The 26,337-nt window shown below is 37.8% G+C and overlaps 1 protein-coding gene across 1 annotated transcript; it reads left to right on the forward strand.

The window, feature by feature from the left end:
- Positions 1-26,337, forward strand: NMT2 (N-myristoyltransferase 2). The gene is made up of 12 exons (XM_026067659.1): positions 1-23; positions 906-1,041; positions 6,549-6,693; positions 9,133-9,251; positions 9,348-9,439; positions 9,545-9,661; positions 10,336-10,506; positions 11,652-11,760; positions 15,732-15,902; positions 18,640-18,807; positions 21,500-21,637; positions 21,839-26,337. Exons 1-12 carry the CDS (start codon positions 1-3, stop codon positions 21,857-21,859), a joined length of 1,410 nt encoding a protein of 469 aa, XP_025923444.1. The 3' UTR covers positions 21,860-26,337.

Below are 26,337 nucleotides of genomic sequence, written 5' to 3' on the forward strand. Positions count from 1 at the left end.
ATGTCAGAATCTGCGAGTGCAATGTATGCTCTATGTTTTTGTCATTAAAGGGGACCCAATAGTACTGATTGTTCTAAAAAATCAAGTTTGTGGATAGTTTTCATGCTGTTTCTTACTGAGATTTGAGCAAGACTTTTATCACTACTTAAAATGGAAACAAAATTCCCTGAAAACAATGTTTTTAACTGGATTCTTCTCAAATTCATATGTTCCTGGTGATTGAGCATGAAGGRAAATAAACACTGGGCCATTAATAGTTATTAAATTCCTGAGAAGGATGCTTTCAAATCTCAGTGGAATTTGTGCTTCTGAATCCATAAGGTCTCCAATAAGGTGCTCTCAGAACTGAATATAATGAAGCAGGTCAACTGGTCTATGATTAAGGAGTTGTTGGGTTTCTATCCATCTCGGCACACAAAAACATAAACAGTCACTTTTAGAAGTGTAAGAGAAATCATCCCCTACCATATACATCTTCCTTGCTTGAAGTCTTTAGTCTGATTTTTCTCTGCAAAATGGTGCTTGCTAAATAAAACAGTTCCCTAGGCTGGTGAACCTGCTACCATATATATGCGAATGGTCTTTTCACATTTGTGTGGAGTAATAGCCTTGAGAAGAGTGCTGACTGTTGTGTTGTGTCACAATTTGACACTATTGTGTCAAAATGCCCTTTTGTGCAGGAGTCTGGATATAAAACAAATTAGAAAACGCTTAATTGCAGGAAGGTTTTCATCAAAACACTCCCTCTGCCCACCTTCCTTCATTTCCCCAGCCTTTTCCTCACATTTAAACTTCTGTTAGATTTTTAGTATATAAAATTGCTGTTTTGTCCATATTTAAGTTTTTGAATTTCAAGCTTGATGGTATTGATTTTTCTCATTGCACATTTTCTGAATTTCTGGCAGAAGTCCTGGAGGGGATTTGGGAGCAAAGAAGAAGAAAAAGAAACAGAAGAGAAAAAAGGAGAAACCAAATTCTGGAGGCACCAAATCAGATTCTGCTTCTGACTCCCAGGAGATTAAAATTCAACAGCCTTCAAAAGTGAGAGCCTTGTTCTATTTTAATTTGCATTGCTTTTTGTGAAAGTGAGTTGGTAGTACTGCCTTAACACATGGCTGAGTTAGGCAAATGTAGCTGAGATTACTGTCCTGAATAGAGACAGAAGCATGGTAAGTCCTGGTCTTCGCAGCCTGTATGAAGCTAGCTGAAGTGTCATTGTACTCACCGAGGTGGTGTACTGTGAGAAAAGCAGAGGAGGCGATGTTTTGTCCCCCCCCCCCCCCCATCAGTTAGAATTCAGCCTAGTGGAGGCTTTGTAGTGAAGAATCTTAATCTGCAGTGGTAATGTTTTTTAAATATATTTTGTTTGATAAATTGCCTTTTAGTTTAGCCACATTCTAATGCAGCTTAGTGCGTACTCAGTTACTTGTACAGCATAATGCTCTCTCACAACAAGCACCACCAGTAGAAGGGAAGGGCAGCACATTTATGCTGATGGTTATACTACATATGATGCTGTCTACTAGCATTTTCCACACCAGTAAAAAAACACAAGCCCACAGACCAGTCTTCAGGGAAATCTTAGCTGAGGTGCACCTGCTTTGCTAACTGGAATCCGATTTAAGCATATCGTCTAACGTAAAATGCAGCCATCTCTAACATGGAGATACAGATTTTTGTCGTCTGAAAGGCCTCTGCTGTAAATAAGAATGCAGAATTAGATGAGGAGACATGCAGCCTTTGTGGGCTTTGTGGTAAAATAGCATTGTCTATGTACTTTTGACTACCTTGTTCTAAATGAATAGTGAATAATATGGCTTGGTGGCTCTTTAACATACAGCTTTTATCTCAAGAGAAATCTCAGCCTGAGAACTGAAGTTTATAACATGCTGGTAAGAAAGTTCATGGACCACTGAGCGTGTTGAAGTAGTTATGTTTGCTTTGTCAGACTAATGTAGAGAAACTTGCTCTGTTATGACAGTAGTGCCATTAATCCTGTAAGATATGTCAGGTACAATGGGTTATCAACTAATTTTAGGAAGTGTTGGGCTGCTTTGTTAACACTCTGATAGGTTTTGTGTTGCCCATATAAATCTTTTCTGTGTCAACCCCATTGCTTTGAATGGGCAAATTTGGCCGCAGGGATGTTTTAAAATATGTAGAGAGATCTTAAGTACGCTTTAATCTCACCACACTCTTTGGTATTGTTTTTCTATAAAGCATGTGGCATGAATTGCTAATGCAAGAATCTTGTTTGCAAGCAATAACCAAGTAACCCCAAATTCATTTATAATTGGAGTAAGGTCAGTTTTGATATTAACATAAAGATATAGTTCATTGCTRCTGTATCTTGGGAGTTCTTTTATTTCCTGCTGACCAAATTTATTGTTCCACATATTGCATCTAATTGCATTAGAAGGAAGCTGCTTCACTTTTTTGATTTTGTGTACAAGGTTTGAGTCCTCAGGACCTTCCAGTCTTCTACACCATTCCTCTGGCCTGCACTGTGTCCCACCTGTGTTTTGCAAATGGGGAAGCTTATCCTTGTCCTAAGCTATTTGCTTGCAGTGACGCTCGGGGTGATTATTTTACTGGCATGGAAAGTTTAGCCGATTTGTTAGAAGCATTACAAAGTTTTCTGGTTTATAGGCATACAAGAGAAGGTCATAAGTCTTTCTCTCAAGCTCTAGGCAGTTAAACCATTTTACTGTTTTTATGCAGTTTTTACTTTTTCTCTAGTTACAAATGTGACAACTTTGGTTTGCTTCACTCTCTGCTGAGTTCTCAGGTGTACACACTGACAAGTAGATGAGTTTTTCTGTCTTAGAAAACTACTCTGTTTGGGATTTTTCAAAATTGCCTTAAAATGTTGAGCTGCGTCAGCATGAAGTTTATTTTCTCTGCAGCTAAAGGAATATTTTAATTACATATTCCTTGTGATATTTGAAATGTATTAAAGAAAAAAGGCTTTTATTGTTTGCTTGCTCTTGGGAAAAAGGAGTTTTACAAAGTGTTTTAGTGGAAAGGGATGTTATATACCTTGCATCTAAGAGAATATATGCAGGCTTGTCAGGTAGTACTTTGTGGAGCTTCTGAACTTGTTGAAGATTATTTTGAAAAATGGATGTTGTGGTGGGCTGAGGATGTAAACAAGTACAGCAGTCAGGAGATCAGAAAAACAGAATAGTGAGCTTCCTTGGCATCTCCCTCTCTCATTTGTGGTATTGGACTTTTTGAACATTGACATGAGTGTAACCACAGCAGTAAGTGCTTATTAGGGATCTGCATTGTGTGCTTAAGGTGACTTTTAGAACATTTCACTGCCTCTCTCATGGGACTTTGTTATAGAAATTGGATTCCTCCTTCCAGTCAGATGAAGTCCTGTATGTTTACATTGAATGTTGACTATATTTAAAAAAAAAAGAAAGAAAGAAAAAAAGAAAGAAAAAAGTGACACACAGCAAAGAATACATTTGAAATATACCTGCATGTCATGAGACTGAAGTGAATGTTGCTTTTAGTGGCTAAGCATCATTTGGATTTTCATGTGGCACAGAAGCATATAGTTATGACTTTTTGAGTTGGGAGGATGGAGAAGGTGTGGACAAGAGGCTAGGCTGAGTGAGTAAATGCAGTTATCTGAGTATTTTGTTTTTGTTTTTCTTTTTTTGCAACCACTTCCTGAAGTGGTTTATTGGATTAACATTGATTTAACAGTTGTCACTTAAACTTGCCTGGCTTCAGCTTTTGTTGCTGCTTATGCCTTTTTCTAGTGTGGTGCTGCTTGATGTCTTTTGCCTAGGAAAGTACTTTGATAGCAGACTGGTGATCTCCTATTCTTAGTATAGTAAACAGACTGGGCTCATTACGTCTCTTGATAGAAAGCATTTCCTTTAACCAACAGACAACTTCATAGTACTTCTCTACACCCTGATCCATTTTTCAGTGTCTTCCTCCCCCCCCCCCCCCCCCCAAAAAAAAAGTTATTAAGTACTAGCTTCCCCAGTACTGTGTGCAGGGATGAAGTCTCCCTCCACGTTGCTGGGTGCCTGTTCAGAAGGGATGTGTTACCCCTTCCTTGCTCAGCRTTGCACAGGGAAGGGAGTTTGACTTCAGTTGCCTTCTGCTCTGCCTTCCAAATCCCTGTGTCAGTGCCCACCAGTGTGCGGTCCCCGTGCTGTGGCTGTGGCCTGCCCACCTCCCTACTTCTAATATGCCTTTGTAGCGCGCTTTATTTGACTGGCCTAAGCCAAACTGCTGTCTGACTGCAGTAAATGTATTCAGTAATTGTATACTGAGTAGGAAGATGTACATARTTCTTGAGTAGACCAGGTGGTCCAGCTGTGGCAATGTTGGCGGATAGGATTCCAGTTTTGAAATCTTCTTTTGGGGGGTTTTGTTGAGGTGGAAAGCAGGAGCTTCTGGTTCTGTGCAAGTCCATATGCATACATGACAGGAGACTCGTAGAAAACAGTGTCTGTAGTATGAGATCCCTGGTCTGTCCAGGGCCGGCTTCAGACACAGGAGCATTTGTTAGTTCATGTAATTCCTGTTCCCATCTCTCCCAATAAAATGTGAGGACAGATTTGCAGCCTCTATCTGGTCTGCTAGCTGCTAATTGGGCTGTGATTAGGCATTTCAGCTTTAACATGCTATGGAGAAGTGGCTTCTTACCTTCAACTAACTAGAGGTTAGCAAATACTGTGAAATATGAGGACTGAATTTACAAAAGTTGTAAAACCTCTAGTCTCTCACTTTTAAGCCAAATTAACTTTGTAAATATCTATATGATATAGAAGTTATCTGTTAACCATTTGAATTTCTGGTGGGGAAAGAACACTTTTACATTTTACTTTTACTTTTGTTTTATTCTTGTTAATATAGAAACAATATTAGAGACTCTCTTAAAAAAAAGTACAATATAGAAATTCCAGCATGTTAGTATTTATGTATGGTTACTTAATCCATTTATAAGAATTCAGAATTTATCTTGTGGCATTTGAAGTGTTTATATCAGACTAGTGGGTACTAGACAAATTGTTTTTTTGTTGTTTTTGGTTTTTTTCTTGAGAAAAGTAACCCATGTCAGTGTGATTTGAATCTAGAAGTAGGATACTTTTTTTTTAATCCTAAAACAGTGTTGACCTAATTTGTTGAACTACTGAAATAAATATGTTTATTATATGTTAATGTGTTAACATATTATTAAATATGTTAATTCAAAACAGCTCAGATGACAGGTGTTTAAAGCATAGTTAAAAGTAAAATTTTGCAATACTTAAATTATTGGAAAAAATTACATAAAGTTTAGAGAGTACAAGTATTTACTATAAATAGAAAGTGATGGCCTGTTTGAACTACATACRGGGAGTTACTTGATTTGAGACTGAGGTAGCTGCCCATCCAAATGAAACTTTACATCATTTTACATGTAGTTTATGGTGGTTTTTCATATGAATCTTAGAAAGAAAATGAAATACTGAAACAGTGATCCATTGATATGCAACAAAAAAGCAGCTGGCTTGAATACTCTATCCAGAAATACTTCGAATTTTCCAATCCACTTGAGAGTATTCCATTAAATGTATTTATTGTATTTAAAAATCTGGGAAAACCTGAACACGTGTAGCTGCTGTTAGTATGCTTCAGAACAGGACTTATGTGGGAGAGGAGGAAAAGGAACACAGAAAAATCCCTTTGGATTTAGAAGTCTGTTCCTAGTACTCCCCTGTAACTTCATAAGCAGGTAAAATTCTCATTCCAGTTGCACTTGATCAGAATGCTCAAAAGTGATGATTTAAGAGTGCTGAGCCTTAGGTTCTGTACTTTTCAAATAACTTCTGTATAAAGATTYTTCTACTTTCAAGCGGAAGGTTGGTTTATTTTGCATCTGCTTCCATCAGTTAGTTATCTTTAGTTGTGAGTGTTGGCACACTAGCAGCAGGGGCAAGATGGTTAGCTCCTACATATGGTACAATAAACCAAGGTAATTAATATAATATTTGCAAGCATAATGGAAGACAGATACAGTATAACTGAGGTTAAAAAGTGGATGTTTGTAGCAATACAGTGTAACTGAAATATTGAACCATACTGAATTTAAATGGTATTTATAGTGTATGTGTAAAGTACAACTTCAGATATCTCTGTGTGCATTACCAATAGTATATTTAGACTGTTAGCAAAAAGGAGATCAGCTTAGATATCTGTTTATTCTATCTTACCATTGGGAGAGTGGTTAATAAGCTTTGCATTATGATACTGGTACACTACCTTAATACTGCAGTATTTGTGTTACAAACACTGAAGTTTCATGGTTAAGTGCAAACACTTCTCAAAACTATTAAGTCTTTTGTGAAGCTGTCTGTCTGTTGCCCACCTATCTTCCACTCTCACGCCCCAAAAAGATGATACCTAAATTACCTGTGATGAGAAGAGAAAGGTATTTGAAATAATACGTAACAGTATAGTAAACAAACACGTTTGTACTGCTTGTTCAAGATAAACACAGTAAATAAGTCTCTTCTTTTGTTTGTCTCTGTGTGCAGAATCCAGCCATTCCAATGCAGAAGCTTCAGGACATCCAGAGAGCGATGGAGCTGCTCTCTGCATGCCAAGGCCCAGCAAAGAACATTGATGAGGCTACCAAACGTAAATACCAGTTTTGGGATACACAGCCTGTACCTAAACTTAGTAAGTTTAACTGGGCCTAGGCATAAGATCTGTCTTACTGACCGCTAAAGGAATGCATGCCAATTGTGTGGCATGTTCTAAAAAACAGATATGAAGTTGGACTGGATGCAGTAGAGTTCCTTAATCTTTTATGTTGTTTATATGGAATTCTTGATGTTCACTAGGCAAGTGCTTGCCCCCCAAAATGGTATGTAAGAAAACACAGTGTTAAAGAATCTCATTCTGATGTTCTGTATAAAAATAGAAAATATGCTATTGATAGCATTCCTTTATATATTTTAGGTCTTGAACAATAGAACCTAGAGGTCTTTTCCACTTCATGGAAAATAAGAACTCTATTAAATACTGACAAGAGGAAACTCTCCCCACCCCCACCATAGATGGATCTGCTTTTAGAGAGATAATGACTCTCCTGATGTAGGTTACACTGTTTTTCATGCAGGTTTAAGTGCATAATGGCACTTCTTATGCATGAACACTTTTACTGCTGTTTGTTCACTTGCTTCCTCCACAATATACAGTACCTGAAGACGTACTTTCTCTGAGTCCCTTCTCTGTTCTTAGTACCAATTGAGATGGCAAGGTGACCTCTCCTTGCCTTTAGTTTTGTAAGAAACTTGGCAGATGACTTTTTATACTGATCTGATCTCTGCATACACACAGTTGGTAATAGTCAGTCTCTGCTGGAGAAGACTGCTGCTGACTCTCTTGCTCTTTTTGAGTTGTTCTCTCCACCTTCTTTTTCCCCCTACATGTCTGCAAGTTAAGTTGTTCTAGTTCTTCCATGCCAAAGAAACTTGGGGACCCTGCAAATAGAGCAGTCTCAGCACAGTGGCTGTCCTCATTCTGTTCTGAAGGTTTGTCTACATGGCAGATGTTGATGTAGAATAAGCAGAAATAAGGTAGAGACTAAAGGACAGGAGCATTTTCCTCTGTCTCTCCATGGGCCAACATTTCACATTAATCCGTTTGTATAGCTTAATCCACAGCAATTCCATTTCCCCCGACTTCCTTGTATAGAGAAGTCCAGAGCAGAGTCCCTGATGTAGTGCTTTCTAGTGGAATGAACTGACCTGCTCTGGGTCTTCTCCATACAAACGCCCTCCATATAGCTTTGTAAACTAATGACAGTAATCATGCCTAGGCGGAGGAAGAGCCCAACCAAAAAAGTTGGTGTGCAGATCAAAAAATGCTCTGGCCGTGAGGAAACTTTTTCAGAGCTAGTTCAGGTGTCTGCCCTGCAGTTCCAGGAGTTCAGTTCAGGGTGGTCAATATATCCTAAAGCAGTTCTATAGACATGAGAGTCTGTCACCTGCCAGCCTGAAAGGATCAATAGATTAGTTCTAAAAATTATTTTTTAGGGCTGTTCAATAGAAATATGCTTTGTTGAATTTGGCTGATAGAGTTTCTGTTCAGCAGTATTTCTGAATCACTTCTTGATCCTGTTGTTGAATTTCTTTATTTATTTTATCTTTTTTCCTGACCTACTGAATGAACATACTGGAAAGTCTTCACTGTTTGATATGCTGGATATGTTCAGGTGGAAAAAAAAAGAATCTGTTGATTCAAGAAATGGCTATAGGGATCTTCATTAAACTTGCTTCAGAATCCATCTGCCTTCTAATTAAAGGCTGTTAGCAGTAAATCCTTTAATTTATAATATTAGGCCAAGTCTGCCATGTAGTGACAGTAGTATTTAGGTTGTTGGTGCTTCCAGAGTTTGCATACAGATGCTGGTAATGGTGGCCTGCTGTCCAGTTTGGAAGGTCATACTTATTTGTCAGGGTTGGCTGTCATTTGGCAAAAGTTAGTACTACCAAGGAACGAATGTTTGACAGCTGCCAAACGTTCCCACAGAAGAAGGGTTTCTGTTTGTTTAGTTGTTATATACTGAGGGACTGGGGTTTTAAAGTGAGGGAGGAGGAGAAAGCATGTTTTCTTGTAGAATTCTTGGAACAAGTTTCGTATTTCATCTGCAGCCTTTAAATGCCCTGGCTTTGTCATGCTACTGCTCCCAAGTAATCCTGTTGAGTTAGGTCTGTTCAAGTTAATTGGAAATAGGATCTGGACCATAGCTTGTGAACTATGAGTATACCATTTTTCTCATGGTGAGACTGTAGGTTTAATGGCTGGCTAAGTGCTGTGCGTATTTTGGTGTTCTGTGTTACAAAATACTGGGTATCAGCTGGGGTAGAGTAGCTCTTTGTCTGGATACAGATACTCTGAGGTAACGTTTACTTTGAATGTGATCTGTATGAATGAGAAGTAACGTAAAGTAGTATTACTAATTTTTAAAAGCTTCATGTTCATATTTCATAACTATTAGAAAACACATGATGTGAGTAAAATACAGTTTTGAGAACTGTCAAAAAAGCTAGCAATGTAACCCTTTTTTTTTTTCTTTTCCCCCTCTCCTTTTTCCTCCTCCTTCCTTGAAAGATGAAGTTATTACTTCACATGGTGCAATTGAACCGGATAAGGACAACATCCGCCTAGAGCCATATTCTTTGCCACAAGGTTTTATGTGGGACACATTGGATCTTAGCAATGCTGAAGTTGTAAGTAAAACAATTTTCATGTGCCTAAAATCATTGAAATATATTCTGATTGATGTGTGTGGATAAATCTTTGGGTTTTTTCATGTGTGTTTTCAGCTGAAGGAATTATACACACTGTTAAATGAGAATTACGTAGAAGATGATGATAATATGTTTAGGTTTGATTATTCACCTGAATTTCTTCTGTGGTGAGTAGCAAGTTCCACATTCTGCTCTGGCTGGAGTGCAGAGAAGGGTGTTTTATTCCATCTTCTTAGGCAGTAATTTGTAATTATTTCTGTCATCAATTCTAGGGCGCTGCGTCCTCCAGGCTGGTTACCCCAATGGCATTGTGGAGTTAGAGTATCTTCAAACAAAAAACTGGTAGGATTTATAAGTGCCATCCCTGCAAACATTCGTATTTATGACAGGTAAAGTGCCCCATCACTTTTGTATTTGAACAAGAAAAACAACATGAAGTAAATCTTAAACTGGTATCCATTGCCATGGGGAATTTGCAAAGAAAAATACGCTCACTGACCATAAAGAGATAGAAGAATCCTTTGTAAATAGCAGAGAGGTTCCCCCCCCCCACAAAAAAAAAAAAAAAGCTTGTGAGCTCTTTACAATGAAGACCAATAATAGACATTTAAGGAATCTTCCTATTGATGGATGATACAGATAATGACATAGAATTTTCTGACCCAGCTGAAAAGTATTTGAAGGATAGCTAGTTGGCTGGACTTCCTTGGCCGGGTCTTTATACACGGACAATTGTAAAGTGATCAGAAATTGTGAAGTATTATGATACCACTTAGCATGTGCTTGGTTGCCATTCTGGATCTTAAASAGAGCAGGTTAAGTCTTGGGAGAGCTCCAAAAAAGGAGTATTGCAAAAATTTTAGACACAGCTCACCTATTACAGTTTTCCTGTTTCGGTAGCGGTATCTTAGAATATTAGTATTTGCTGCAGATGTACTTTGTCACATATTTATTTTTACCTAGAATTCTTCTGTCACAACTTGGAGACCTAAAACAATGTAAAAGAAAATATGTGATGTGCAGTGTGGTTTTTTAACTCTTTCACTGTTTAAATTCCTTTCAGTGTGAAGAAAATGGTAGAAATCAATTTTCTCTGTGTCCATAAGAAATTGAGATCTAAACGGGTAGCACCTGTACTGATTCGGGAAATAACCAGAAGAGTAAACCTGGAAGGAATCTTTCAGGCTGTTTACACTGCTGGAGTGGTACTCCCCAAGCCAGTGGCCACATGCAGGTGACCTAGATGATGATCATAATAATACTGGTTCCTACAACAGTCATTTTAAAGAGCATTCTGCATCATTTGTCATAAACAAGAGCAAAAAGTTCAAAGAAACTGAATGTTCTGAACTTGACTCTAACCTAAAGGCCAGAGTGTGTGTGTGTGTGTTGGGGGTCCTTTTTTATTTTTTATTAATACAAAAAAGGGACAAAACATCTTCTCAAACCAAAATCTAATTTTAGGTTTATTTATTGTTCCTCAAATAGATTAATAGATACTTCTGTTAACCTTCTAGTGGAGGCTGTGGTAGCAATGACAGCATTGCATACCTGTGTTTTTCAAGCAACCTGTTTCCCTACTGGGACACTTCCTTGTTGACCTGATTGCTTGCCAAAGATGGCAGAGCATTTCTGGGAATTGTATGATTTACTTTCTTGAAACATTTTCATCTGTTCTGGAGAAAGGAGGACTTGATCTGTATTTGATAAAAATGGGGAAACTATCATGTCAGAAGAGGTGTATGTAATCAAGTATTTTTTTTTTTTGCTTGAAATAGGATTTATTTCTATTGTGAAGCATTCAATTTCAGCAGTATTAGCTCTCTATCCTTCTGTAGGATAGAGTACTCATCTATGAATCTTTTGATTTGAAATTGTGTTTTTTACCCATCAACATCAGAGATCCTATAAGTTTCTGTAGGGAAGGAGGTAAAAAAGCCATGTTGTCTTAGAGTAACCAGGGATGTTCTGTTGCACAATGATGTCCTAAGACAAGGACCTTACAACAAACTACTTACACAAGTGAGCAGAGGGTCCTGTCTGTACAACAAAAATAATATTACCATGTAAGTAGGGTGAGATTGTCAGGGCTATGGCAAGCACTAAAATGTTTAGCCCCGTGATTACTCGTTTCGGTAATTAAAGCATTTTTTTAGAACCAAAATGCTGCGATTACAAGCATGTTTAAAAGGTATTGCTTTTGGATATAGCTTGTTTGTATTTTGATTACTCAAACCTCTTGTAGACATCAGAGCAGGCTTGGTTAGAAACCAGTTTTAAGGGACAGGGGGAACAGCAGTGTGAGAAAGTAAGGAAATGGATGCATATAAAATTGAAACTTAAAATACTACTTAATCTCATTATTAATCTTATTTCCAGGTATTGGCATCGATCACTGAACCCCAGAAAATTGGTAGAGGTGAAATTTTCACATTTGAGTAGAAATATGACTCTGCAAAGAACAATGAAGCTCTACAGACTTCCTGATGTAAGCAGTGTGTCTCCTAGAGAATCCCCACAGTTATTGTGAGGCCCAAAATAACCATCCATCTGTCTCTGACAGGACAAGCTCTTCTGTGAAAAGGCAGTGCTTGCAGGACATAGAAAAATATTTCTGGATGGAGAAAAAGACCATAAGGGCTATACTGAACAGAAGAGACTATTGCTGGAAGTGTAGATTTGTATCTCAAGAAAATGTAATATGTTAACCCCCAAACCTTTAAAAAGAAAGGAAAAAAAAACCCAAAACAGAAACCTTGACTCTATAAACATTTGGAATAGAGTTGAAGATACGTAGGATTATTCTAGGTATGATTAATGTGGTAAAAGATGATTTAAAGTAGAAAATTAATGCTACATATCTTAAAATTCTCAGGAAAGTCTATCTGAAAATTAGTTGAATACCATGGGATTGGTTATATCCACGTTAGCTTACAGCTCTACCTGTTCTGTCAGAAAATGTTCCTTTGCGATGAGCAGGCTCAGCGGAAGCCACCTCAGAAAGTTGGGTACCGTTTATTTGCTTGGTCTGGCCAAAAAAAAATATGTGCTGGCATACCTAGGATAGTTAAAAATATTTTTTCCACATTTGAGCTAATAGCTAGGCTGGCAAAAAGCCTTAGGATGCATTTCCTTGACAGGGCAAACCATTGGAAGGGACACTGCCGCAGTCTCACTCCTTGTCCTTGCTCCTTCCCATGCACTGGTATTGGCAGCCACGTGGTTTCGTGATGAGCCAGTTCAAGCACCTAAACCTGCAAGATACAGTGAATCCTTTTGTGCCAGTTGAAGATCCCTGGACTGGGGTTATCCTTGAATGAGATGAGTACCAGTGCTGGGGCAAGGCTTAGGGGAGGAATAGAAGAACGGGGGAAATAGGGTGGGTTGACAGCACAGCTGAATTGTGTCGGCTGTATTGTCATGGAGCTGCGTCGATAGGGTAGTCTGAGGTGTACTGTTTTAAAAAAAAAAAAAAATCTTATGGCTGTAATAGCCTACAGAAGCTAGTCTGAGCTATGTATTTGAAAACAACTTCTTTGCTTGTAAAAGCTGCTTTTCTATTTGAAAGGATCACAGGCTCTCCTTTACCTGAGCCATATTAGTAAACCTCTCTTACATGAACAAACCTTCCCTTTACTCTCTACAGAAGAACTTATGCCCTCTCTTCCCCCTCTCCCTGCCCAGTACTTTGTAATGATTTGTCTGCCTTTGGAGAACTGTGTCAATTGGTTATATTTAGCTTGATGCTGTAGGCTCTCTTGTTACTGGTATATTTGAGTAATACGCTAAGCCCTCTGCAGTCGAAATCCCACGCCAGGCTTGGGCTGCGCTCTGCTGCTGCTAGTGATCTGCGTTTCCCGGGCTGCCTGCCTGCTACCTGTGCCTGTACAGCCTGCACCTTCTCCCTTGCGTGCAGGGCAGCAGGTTTCAGAGCTTAAGAATTAATAACCAAATTAATTAGTTCTTAATCTTGGARAACTAAATATAGCTTTTGTCAAATCTAAAGCCATTTTTAATAGTCTAAAAGTCCAGTAGACAATTCCAAGTAAAGGTTTTGGTAGCAAATGTACTACTGTTTCTCATGGAAACAATACAGGAAAAGAATAGTTCACCTTGTGTACCTTATTCTGTTTATAGTTCAAAATGTATAACTGGCAGGAAATCATTAGAAACCACCAACAGTTGTATGCTGATCATCTTCCTAAATCATAAAACTCAGATTTCAACAGAAAAATGAATTATGGAACATAAGTAATACATCATACCCACTAAAGAAAAAGCAGCTAGAGAAAACATTCTACACAGATATGCACATAGAAAATAGTTTTAAAGTTGAATTTTCTAAAAGATCCAAGTGACTTAGGGGTCCACATGCCTCAGTTGTTTGTTCATTTTTTAGGCGGGGAATTGGGACTTTCTCCCATGGAAAATAAAGACAGTTTCATCTTTGTGCTAAAGTTTTTTCTGTTAAGCTTTTGTGCTTTTGGAGTTGTTTTTTTTTCCTAAGTAAGGGCTTAAGTGCTTTTGAGAATCTTTATCCTCAGTCTTAGGCTGTTATCATAAACAGTTCTGTCACACAGACTGGTTCATTCAGGCCAAAGTGTCCTAAAACAAAAGCTTTTTCATTTCCTAACTACCACCTTAATGTCCCTCAGCACCCAAACACTGTTTCTTGCATTCTAACCTCTTTTCTTAAAGTCCTTGGAATATCATTGCCACTGGGAGCTCATCTCCCTTTTAGAGAAATTAATCATTCCTTATTACACGTACAGTCTGAACTACAAAGGTTTTCAGAAATAGTAAAGAAAATAGTGTAATTAAATAATAAAATATCACCCTGACTGAGATTTTGTGGAAGGCTATGTTTGTGAATGTGTTTAAAGATATGAAAAACAAAGCATTTCTAAGAGCAAGAACTTTTCCAAACGGGATAAAATTTGGCTGTGTTTAGAATAAGGACAGAAATGTATTTGGTTTTGTATCTTTTCTTCTTCTGACTGAATCTGCCCCCATTGTTGAGCTCCTGAGCTAGGATGCCGACATTGATACTTGCTCAATGCTGCTTGATGGTAGAGCGGAGAAATAAAAGTTTATATCAGATCGGTACACTTGTTCTCACTTCTGGGACTGCTTGTGGCCATTCTGAGAGTTGCTGGGGGATAAAGCTGTTCCAGCCGAGCTGTTGCTTCTCCCCTTGTGCTCCGGTGTACGGCTCGAAGAGGGGAGGTTTGGAGGAAGCAGAAATTGACTTTCATATTGTAGTTCCTAAGGAGGTTAGGAACTAAATATAGTATAGGAAGCATCGTGCTAACATGTCAGGTGAAAACCCTTATGGATTCAGGACACTTAAAAGTCTAAAAGACACACTGTTGTGGAGAGAGTCCATAATCCGAGGCTGCTCAGAAAAGTAGCAAGACAAAAATATAATACGCAGTAGAGAACTGCGGCAAAAAATGCCTTGATTTTTCATTTGGAGGCTGACTCCCAGAGTATGTGAATAAATACCACTTCCCCCCCCGCAGTTTCTTTTGAGCAGGGCATAATCAGCTACACTAATTTCAGATTTCCAGTAATCAAATCGCTACCTTGCTGCTCACTGGAATTGACTTTGCCATGATTAACGTGTGGCTTACCCAAGCACATGGCTTGGACAAATGAAGCAGGACAAATGAGCTCTGAAAGAGAACAGGGCTTTGTCTCTCTAAAGGAAATATTTAGGAAAGCTATCAGAAATTGGGGGAAAAACTTTAATCATATTTTATTTGTTTAAACATTAATCGCATAGTACTGGAAAGATATTTTTTCCCTTCTGATTACATTACTCATTAAAATACTTCAACTTTTTAATTTCAGGAAGCTGTAAGTTAAGAGAGGCTTTCTTGTTAACAGCAGTTGTGTCTGATTAGAAAGTTGAGTCAGCAAGGGAGTTTGCAAGCTGGAATTTTTTGTTAAATGATTTCTAATTAAACATCAGCAGACTTTGGTTCCTACCTTGGCTTTAATTTTTGCATGTTTGAATCACACATTTTTTGTCTTCAGATTAGCTTCTGATATACAGATTGCTTTATGTTTTGTTTCTATATCTGGGCTCTAGGTAATTTAGAAAAACGATAAGAAATAGACTGACCTAAAAATAAAAAAAAAAAAGAATACAAGATGTGTGAAGTCTAGGCTGTTGGCAATATCATCTCTTCCTCTGGAGAAATGAAGTAGTTCCAATAATGGAATAGAAAGATTGAAGTGCCCCAGACTGTCTCARTAATTAGAAGAGAGATAATTCTGATTGAAAGCAGTTTGTAAAATAGCATAATGAATTAGGTGGCTGGGGTAAAATAGGCTAATAATGAATGCATTATAGCATGTGGAGAGCAAGCACTCTGCAACCTACTTCCAGCCTTTGCAGTGTATACAGTTTGCCTTTCAAAATCTTAATTTTTTTTCTTTTTTTGTTACAATAAGGCCACAAAGACTTCAGGTTTGAGACCAATGGAACAAAAAGATACTAAAGCAGTGCAAGAACTAATCAACACTTACTTGAAGCAGTTTAATCTTGCTCCTGTAATGGATGAAGAAGAGGTAGCCCATTGGTTCCTGCCTCGGGATCACATTATTGACACCTTTGTAGTAGAGGTAAAACACTCCTGAACTACCTCAAGGATGTATATGTGAATGCTTTTAATGAAAGGTCATATCAACATCAAGTTTTTGAAATGCAGACAATATGAAAAATGTACTATGGAATTTGGTATCAGGATTTCAAGTTTTGTTCTTTGTATTGCATGTTCTAATGTTCTGATCACAAGAAAATGCTTGCTTGGGTGTGATAAACTGCAGCACTCTTATAATAGGATACTTTAAAGAAGAATTTTGAAATCTCAAATTTTTGCCATCTTGGAAGTATTCCRGGGGGGGAGTGCATTCCTTCCTTGGTCTTCAAATCTGCTTTCCTAAGGAAAAATGATACAATGACTGAGATGAGGATTTAGTTTGAATTCAGTATCATTCCCTCAGGTGTCAGATAAGTTTCTGCCATAAGCTGGTTCAAATTTTTTTAACTGTTTCAAAACCAGTTTTAGGGGCATCTGCTAATGTGGGAGTTATGGTTTGTCATTGTCTGCTTCAGTAAAATATCCTCTCCCCCACCCAGTAAAAGTGTGCGAGTGTGTGTGTGTGTGTGTGTGTATATATACACATACATATATATACATACACACACGTGTGTGTGTATGTATATACATATAAAAAACAATGCATATGCCTGTGTGTTTGTGTGTGTATATATATATTTATAAAATACATTTATAAGAGGAAGATAAAAGTCAATACCCCTTGCTGCTGTTGTGGATTGGTGTCAGCTAGGAGCTAATTCTCTCTGGTTCCTCAGTGATAACCTTTGTCCGCTAACAAGATGGAGAGCATCTGTTTCTTCCTCCTGCCTTCTGAGTTATGGTCACAACGCTTCTTGCAAAATAAGCAGTACAGGAATAGATTAGCATTTGGATTAGAAAACTCCAAGGTGTGACAGGAGGTAGCTGTGATAAAGCTAGTAGAGAAAGGTATGTTCTTCCCTTTGAGTCAACGCTAAATCATCTTAGACATGTTCAGATAGTGTATTACTTTTTTTAAAGTGACAAGATCATTTTAAAATGATCAACACTAAAATTATTAAACATATGAACTCCTTGCAGAAGCTGCAGGTTATGAAGTTCAGTGTTCCCACACTGCAGCCTGAATTTGTTCAAGAGTCTCAGCTGAATTTAGAAACTTACTGCTGCTGGAGATAAGAAGTGCAGCCCATCTGTCCTTGTTCTCCACACTTACTTTTTCATGTACTTCGCAGTGCAGGGGGTCTAGTGCTCATTGGACTCTTCCATGGACTAATTTAATGCATTAACCCTCCTCCCACCCCACCTTTGCTCCCCTGGTTGAGTTTTGACTAGGTTAATGACTTGAACCCCAGAAGCTTACAGAAGAGTCCACAAGCACCAGAATTAGCCTGGGGGACAGGATGATTTAATTTTGACAGTGCCATTTTAAATGAACAACATAGTCCTCACTTACTTGTTTTATGCTGGCTTTTGGACTAGATTTTCCCTATATTAAATTTAGGTTTGTTAGTGCTTAAAATCCTTTTAAGATCGATACAACCTGAAGAAATTACTGTGAAGTTTTTAGAAGTCATCTCTGAAATGCACAGAGCTAAAACATTTGTTTTGTAGAATATTCAAAATTTTGATAACACACATCACCTTAAAATATTTCAAAAATGATTTTTGAAATAATGTTTTCCTCACCCTTACTGAATTTAGTGAGTGACTTAGTGTTTTCTGTTACTTGTAGTTAGTTCATCTCTACTCCAAAACCTGTGCTGCACCAAGACAATTGCTTTTTTTGTGTGTGATGAGTTCTTGCTTTTATTTCTTACTGTATAACTACTGTCAATTTAAGGCTCCATGTAAAGTTCTTCACTGGCAAAATAGTGGGCACCAGTCATTCAAAAAAAAAAAAGGAAAGAAAGAAAGAAAAGGAAAGAAAACAAGAAAAAGCATTAAAAGCTTTTGTACGTCTCCTTTGCCAGTCTTCCTGGAGAAATTAGGAGATTGAATCAGAACAGGAAGAGTGAAAATCTGAGTAGTTTTTTGTGCTCAACGGATCAGCCATAACCTGTGTTATAACTTATTTCCCATTGCCTGCTAACCTACACTCTTGAACATGGTTAAACTTCATTAGGTTTATGAACTGTTGCTAAAGTTTCTGTATGCTATTTTAGATTTTTATGTAAATGCCTTTTTTTGATGACCAGTCCCCTTCTTAGAATTTTGGTGTCTAGCAAATGGCTTGTGCTTGTTGATTGTTAATCACTAGAGCCGATTTTAACTTTTTTTTCTTTACAAGTTAGACTAAAATCTCTTTTTACATGATTTTTATAAACTTGAGAAAACTTTTCCTCAATGTGAGCTTTCTCAGATTAAAAAAAAAAAATCTTTGAAGACTAGCTTCAACTGGAATATTTTTTCTATACTTTTTTCTGKTTTTTGGAAGTGTGCTTCATTAGCTTTGTTTATAGCAGGACAAGTTTGGGAAATAAACTGAAAAAATGCTTTGGCAACTGTTCACTAAAATGTTATTGATGTAATAGATCAGAAAAGGAAATGAATGTTTAGATTTTTCCAAAATGACCATTTTAGGCTTAAGTCTCACCTTGATATATATATCCTGGTCAAGATATCCAATAATTAGCCAAGATTGCCTGTATGCCACAATATTTACTGTGTGCAAAACTGTGCTGCATTTACCACTTATCTTCTCTAGAACTACTATGTTAGCCTAACCAGTTATTTCTTATTAATTGACTATTATTTTGTAGGGCTCAAATGGTATTTTAACAGACTTCCTGAGTTTCTACACATTACCTTCAACGGTGATGCACCATCCTGTTCATAAAAGCCTCAAAGCTGCCTATTCCTTCTACAATATTCATACAGAGACCCCCCTCTTGGACTTAATGAATGATGCACTCATTATAGCTAAATTGGTAAGCATTTTTTCCTCTTCTGCTTCTTTCTTTCCAGCATCCTCAGGGGAAGAGGAGGGGATAAGTGATAGCAATTTATGGATTCTGTTCTATTTTCTTTTACTGTTACAGTTATGAGTGCATTTGATGAGACCTATGTATTATATTCAGATATAAAACACTACACTTGTTTTCTCCTTTTGATTTTGAGTGTTGTTAGGGAATGACAAATGTTTGAAGATCAAGTGTTTGCAATTGCTTGAACTGTGTAAAGAACCAAGACCATACTGGTGACTGTATTCATTCAGTATCAGAAGAATGGAAAGTATCCCTAAAATAGTTCCCCTTGGATAAGTTAATAAGTTCTACTATATATTTTAAACTTTTTTTTTTATTTCTGCTAAATGGAAAAGTTTATTTGTGCTCAAAGTTTTATCATTTTATCTTGTTACTAGCTGATAGCTATGAAGCTATGTAGATGATGTCATAACTTTTAAGCATGCTTTCATGCACGGACTTACACTGATACATGATTTAGTTAAATGGAAGAGAAGAGACTATAAATGAAGTCTGAAAGGATTTCGCAGGAGACGGGACTTGAATTTCAAGGGAATTCTAAGAGTTTCAGGCACTCTGATGCTAAACTAATGCTTAACCCTTAATCACCAGGGATTCTTAGGAGGGTGGTGCAGACACTGTGGCAGTGTAGTCAGTGGTGCAGAGCTATGCAGACTTTCAAARGTATTAAAATATATGAAGGTACAGTTTAATTTTCGCAAGTGCCTAAAAATCTAATGCTTTTATTAAAAGTCAAAGTGAAAGAAATAAATTTTGGTCTCCATTTGAATGGGAGGGGGTTGAAGTGACTGACCACTCAGTAGGCCACCAATGGGATGGGTAAAGAAACAGTTCTGTAGTCTAATCACAAGGCTTCCTTACTTTCCTATAGCCACATTTCTCTCTGGATGTGATGTACGATTCTTTTCTTTTGGATGGATTGTTGTGTAGTCAGGATACTGGGATTTAGATGCCTGTGGATTTCCAGAGTACCTGTGAGGCCTGTCTGCATCGTTAGATACCTAATTACGTTTGCAGGTCTGGCATTTGGACCTTTAGATGAGGAGAGAGAGGTGAGGTAAAAGAAGAGAAATGATAAATGCACTCCTAATCGTAGCTTTTTGTTTACATATATTCTTTGGAAGTAAAAGTGTAGAAAGTAATAATGTGAGGTATTTGGGGGATGCAACTCAGTAAATTGCTTTTAGTTTGAATGTTCGTTTAATGATGACTTTACTTTCAAACTGGAGTATATGTATTTAGCCAGAACTAAGTCAGGTAAAATCTTAGCTATTGTACGGCAAAATGCCTGACTTCCAAGGCAAAATCCAAAATTCAGAGTTATGCACTTATGTTCCATATAGCTGCATGGAGAGAGTGGAGCATTGCAGCAGGATAATCTCAAAAAAACCTCATGTATTTTGTTGCTGAAGCTGACACTAATTTTCCAGATCTAATCCTTGCTGCCTTATTTGTCTTATTCTACATGTTTTTCACAGCACATTTAGCTATGTTCATCTGCACACAGAATGATCTTTGCGTAAGGTAGTGGGGATCCTTAGTAAACTCACTATCTGTCTGTGCTTGTGGCTTTTTCTTTTAAATAGGTCCTAAATCAACAGAGAGCTTAAAATGCTCTTTAAGCAGTTTGTTTACAAGAAGTTGACTTTTCTTACCCTCCTGTTTTCTGATACGGGGTGCTTATTTAGAAAAAAAAAAAATAGATCTAGTTTTTATGCTGAGTAAAGAATGTTCTTTACCATCTTCTTGTGCTTCAGTAACTGAGCATTCTTGTTTTGTAACTAATAATTATTTTTTTACTGGAGTATAGTAAGCCATGCTGGTGCCCTGCCGTGGCGCTGTTAGAACGCCAAGATCTTAGGTCAGACTTCCTTGCAGTTAATTGCAGATAAAAGGGCTGCTATATCCAGATGCCCAAGCAAATTCAGCTATAGCAGTCCTCCCATACATGATAATTGGCACTGGGATGACTTAACTGATGTTGTTATTATGTCATTTTTTAGGAGTTCACAGTGAGTTGGGATTTTTGTGTGTTTGTGTTGCAGTGCAAAATCCTGAGATTAGTTTGGCTGTGTGGATGTTCTGAGAGTGAAATGGCTCTTTGAGTAGTGGATTTGGGAGGTTGATGAGTTGGAAGCGATTGCATGATTAATGGAGAGAGCCACATGTGAAAGATTAGACTTCTGAAGATAGTGACATTTTAGAAGAGGCTCAAGTTATAAAAATGTAATGCTTAACAGAATGATAAATGACTGAAAAACACCATAAGATGTATTTATGCAGCTTCAGCTAGAATAGGTCATGTGTGTCGCACACGGTATGTGACTGTATGAAAAATGCATGTCCATACAGATAAAATAATGGATAATGGTTTAGGGACTCTCTTCAGACCTTTTCCCCTGAAAGTGACTTTAACATTTCTACCCTTTTGGACATAACCTTCAAGCAAAGTTCTGCCCTGTGCTTTACTTTGTATCAGGGAAATTTGTTTTCTGTGTGCCTAACTAAAAGGTAAAACTTATTCTCATGTCTTTTTCACTTAATTAGATTAGTTTCTTGGATACTTTTACACCACTGTTTGTGTATCATTTAGAATTTTAAAAGTAAAATTTAAATAATGTTTTGCTATTGCCAGAAAGGATTTGATGTGTTCAATGCACTAGACTTGATGGAAAATAAAACATTCCTGGAAAAACTCAAGTTTGGGATTGGAGATGGCAATTTGCAGTATTATTTGTACAACTGGAGGTGTCCTGGCATGGAATCTGAAAAGGTAAGAGAAAAAAGAGCTCTGAACTCCGTTAGATATAATAATACATTCATCTACATTGGCCAAAAGGGACAGAAGTCTTAAAATACATATATTTTTTTAATTGGATAAATTTAAGATCCATAATTCAGGTGCAGAAAACTACTAATAATTAGATTTATTGCCATAATTAAACTAAAAAACTATGTTTTTCTTCTTCTTTAGGTTGGTCTTGTATTACAATGAGGACATTTGTGTTCCTAGAACTCTGAGGTCATTGTTTCAGTTAATTTGATCTCCATAACAACTCTTGGAACGGTATTGTTCAAGAGGAGTAAAAGCACAACGTCAGTGATACTGAAATAGTCCATTAAACCTGAACAATGAAGAAATACATATGCGACCAAATTTATGCATTTTCAGATAGATCAGAAGGTCCATGAAACACTTTTATTGTCCATGAAAAGAATAAAAGCACATTCATTTAAGTTTCAAAGCTTAGCTTGCACCTTGATGAGAAGAAGGTATTTTTTTTCCACTCTGTAGAAAAGACTGTTTTGTACAAACTGAACTTCAGTGGTGGATTAGGGTACAAAAATATTTGCTATTATGTGGATGAACTGCTGCATTTCTATTTATTAAGTGGTGGTGTATGTTTGTCAGTGTAACAGAATGAAGGATACAAACTTGAGTATCTTTGCTTATTTACTTCACGTGGATATCATCATTTGGGGGAAAATCATGAAGTATGATACGTTTGTAGCTCTATGAAAGTCCTGGATGTTTTTGTAACTGGAGCAGTATGACAATGTACTGGTTTAACTAGTGCATTTATTTCTCCATAAGCAACGCTGCCAAATCAATAAAAATACAGATTTGTACTTTGATCTTCAATAGATCAGTGGATTGATTTAACAGTATCGCACTGTTCAGTGCAGGTGTTATCTATGTTGCCGGAATGATTATACATTACTGTACTTAATTTACAGTTGTGGCACAAAAACTTAGTTTTTCCTCAGTAGATTAACATCAGCCTGTGTGTAAAACTAAGAATTTTAGTAGTGCTATCAGGATATTTATAGTTTGAATGTTTTCAATGCTTCTGCAAAATTGCACATATTCCTTTGTCTACTTTGATCTCCTATGAAGTCTGTAATTCTAATGAAAAGTATCTTGTGTAAATAAGTATTCATAAATTGTTCCTGGAAGTGTTTTTATCCTGACTTTGGAACAAGAAGTTTGCTATATATGTGACTGGTAAGCAATCCTCAGTCCTTGGAAGTCTGTGTACTGCTCTTCCTGACATGTCAGAGGGCTGATCTTTTGTTGTTGAGGGAGAGCTGTTTTAATTCCCTCATGAATGCTCAGCAACCAGAATGGCTTCTGAAGCACTTTATATACATTCCAGCACAGTGTTGTAGTTAGATATGATCGCAGTTCTTTCGATTTACGTGTGCTGCAGTAATACAAGCACCAAGAAGATCAGCAGTGAGAAACTGTTGTAGCTGAAAAGTGCCAAATTGTGGTAGTGAAGCCTCTGTGCTGTGAGCATATTTTGAATGTGACTTGACTATCTCATGAAATGCAAATGTCTAAACTTTCCTTTTAAACATGCCTGTAATTTTGACAGCAAGTTTTGCTGAAAGTCAAATTCTGGAACTTAAAGCATCAATGTAGATGAAGATAAATTTGTCTGTTCTTCCTAACTGTGCTGGCCCTACCCACCTCCTTACAGCATTTTTTATTCCATTTTATTCCTCCCTCTCCTTTTCCAATGTGTGAATGATTTGGAGTTTGGTTTCCCTTTTTTTTTCCTTTCTTTTTTTTCTCTTTCTTCTCTTGGTTAAATTGTAGTGAGAAGATTCTGCCCTAGAGACAGTGATAAATGCTTTCCCTTATTACATTATAGCTCTGTGTTGAAAGCATTCAACTTCAAACAAAGGAAGGGATTGAACTTGAGTTGTCTGACCCTGAGTATGCACCAGCTAGGGGCCTCATGAGAAAAAGGGCTTTAAAGGAGATCTTTCAGACTTCAGATGGTGCAGTCAGGCATTACAATTTTGGCTGCTCTAGTAACTGTCTATACCTGTATAGACAGTTCTATACCTGTATAGACAGCTCTGCCAGCATAGGTAGAGCTCTGACTCCCTGTATGAGGCCTGAGCAGAATTAAGTGCCTGAAGATATAATCTCCAGCAGCTGGGTGGAGTGCTTTAGCTATCTGAAGTAACAAGAGGAGTTTAATCCCAACTCTGTCAGACTTAAATTCTTAACTCCCAAAAGGCTAGAAGGTGCTTTCTCTGCTAGGAATTCACATCAAGGCATGCTGGGATAAGGAAGGAATTTACTAGGGGACTTCAGTGCGTTTTGTTTAGGCTCTAAAGGCAGATTTGTCTAGATTTGACAACAGTGCATGGCTCTGGCCTTGTGGCTAAGATACTTCTCTGCTAAGAAATGATCTAAACCCAGGTGTCCCTAATCTGGGTGGGTGGTTTTGAATGCTAGGTGAATGATGCACAAGTTTTCGCTGCCTTCACTCTCTCTACCCCCCTCCCCCCMAAAAAAAAGTGGAAGGAAAGGTAGACAATTTATTTTCTCCTCTATTTTCTGAAATCTGAAGGCAAATCTCCTCAGTTCTATTGTTTGGAAAAGCTCCTAGACCACGACAGGACCAAGCATGCCCAGTCAGAAGGTAGGACTGAACCCAGCTTTCCTACAGCCTGGCTTTCCGCCCTGCTGTTGAGGTGATTGCATGTGAGGGAAGGAATGTAGCCACTCTTCACTTGTGCTGTCTTCTGGTGAAAAAGAGTATCATTTTCTTCTGAATCTGAGGGGTGCAAATTTGTCTTGTTTTCCGGTTTGTGAAGCTGTATATTAACTGAGGGAAAGAAGGGCAGTCATGCTCCTGTTGAAGCTGTGCTGCACCATGGCTAAGAATACAAATTTACTGGGCCAGAGGGATGTGGGAAGCGGGCATCTGAGCATAGGCATGGGGGTAGTTCCTGGAGAGTCCTGCTCATAAAACTGTGTCATCTAATAGCTGTTTAATCCAAGAGTCTCTTTGCCCCTGCTGAGTGCTCCAACCTTTTAGCTAGCCATACTCTTTACCTCAAGTAATTTGCTGAAGCATCACAGCTTCAAGAGGATGCAAATCTTGAAGGTGTCCCTGCCTGCCTCCACACCAGGAGATGGTCACTTAGGAAGTGGAAACTGCAGGAACTYGCGCTCGCTTCCTAAGCAGGTGCTTAACTGTAGGGTATTATCAATGTGCGTGCCGCTGCCAGCAGCTCTGACGGAGAGGCTCGTGTGCTTTCAGAAATTGAACCTGTCTGTGCATTAGACTTGCTACCAGAAGAGCCACCAGGTAAGACTCCTGAAAAACAAATAGATGGTTTCCCAAAATTACGGCAGACTAGTTTAACAGCTCACCCCACCACCTTTCCCACCAGTCTGCTGAAATTTCTTCTGTAATTCCTTTCCTAAAGTAACTTTCCAGCTGTGGAGGGGAAACAAATACCTGAAGAAAGCTATAGACCTGAGCAGGCAGCAAGGTGCTTAAAAGATGATTGCTGCAACATTTATGTTCTTTACCAAAGGTRATCCTCATGCTTTGTTTAAAGACTCAGATTTAAGTGTGGTGTTAGAATTAGCTAGCGTGGGAATTAAAAGCACTAGTTCTAGCATGCCCTTAAAATTTTATGCATCTAAAAAGCCAAAGCAAATGAGGTGTATGAAGGTCAATGAAGCAAGGCAAAAAAAACCCAAAACCCCACACTCTCTCCTTGCCACCTCCAGCCAGGGAGGGCAAAAATTTTGGCATTAGATATCTTTGTTTTGTTTAACCTTCAGAAAGCCTCATGATTACAGAATCATTGCTACTGCCTCCCTTTCTAGTTGACATCATGAACTTAAGTCACTTCTAAATAAATCCAAAATACAGATGAGCTAGCTGATGGTACTGAAAGAATAGATAAACAAATCTCTGAAAACTACACCATCTTTAGGAAACAATAAAGTAAACTCCCTTAAGATATTTTGATCTTTCTTCTACAGTACCACAGTAGTGACTTTTAAAATATTGAGCTCCAACTAAACTCCTSTGTTGACTTTGATGGCATCTGAGTTGCATCACCATTCCCTTTCCTTCCTACAAAACAACTGTCTCATTAGGAAACTCTTCATAGTCCTCACTAGAATGAAAGGAAACTCAAAAGTTGTTGGGTACATTTTCAGTCTCTTGTAGTGGTTTACAGCCATCACCTGCTACTTTACCTACACCAGTACATAGCTTATATGGACTTACTGGGAAGTAATTTTAGACTCCATTTAGAAATCAATTTGAGTTTAGATTAGTCTAATGCACAGATCCTGTGGAAAAAATGTAATAGTTTGCATACAGAAGTCTTCTTCAAAAATGCAGCAAAGTAGTAATTTGGCCTTGTTCTGTGTATGAAAAGTAAAAGTGTTTTTCTTTAGCATATCAGACACAAAATATAGTTGGAATCCAAGTCTGCATGCATTCTTGACCAAAACAAGCTTAGTGTCCAGCAGAGTAAAGTATGAAAGTTCAAAAGGGAAGTCTGCCTGTGCTATTGGTTACAGCTGTTTACTTGAAACAAGCATTGAACCAGCTTTAAAAAAAGTTATACCAGCATGGACATTTGTTTAAATAAACTTTCAATTTTGGTATCGATTTGTTTGAATAATTACACAAGTTACAGTGA

This window comes from Apteryx rowi, unplaced genomic scaffold (genome assembly GCF_003343035.1).
Source record: "Apteryx rowi isolate R43461 unplaced genomic scaffold, aptRow1 scaffold_260, whole genome shotgun sequence".
Classification (NCBI taxonomy): domain Eukaryota; kingdom Metazoa; phylum Chordata; class Aves; order Apterygiformes; family Apterygidae; genus Apteryx; species Apteryx rowi.

Coding starts and splice junctions, on each gene's coding strand:
- NMT2 (XM_026067659.1), top strand. CDS start 1: ATGTCAGAATCTGCGAGTGCAAT. Junction 15,903..18,639: donor TTGACACCTTTGTAGTAGAG/GTAAAACACTCC, acceptor ATTATTTTGTAG/GGCTCAAATGGTATTTTAAC. Junction 21,638..21,838: donor CTGGCATGGAATCTGAAAAG/GTAAGAGAAAAA, acceptor CTTCTTCTTTAG/GTTGGTCTTGTATTACAATG.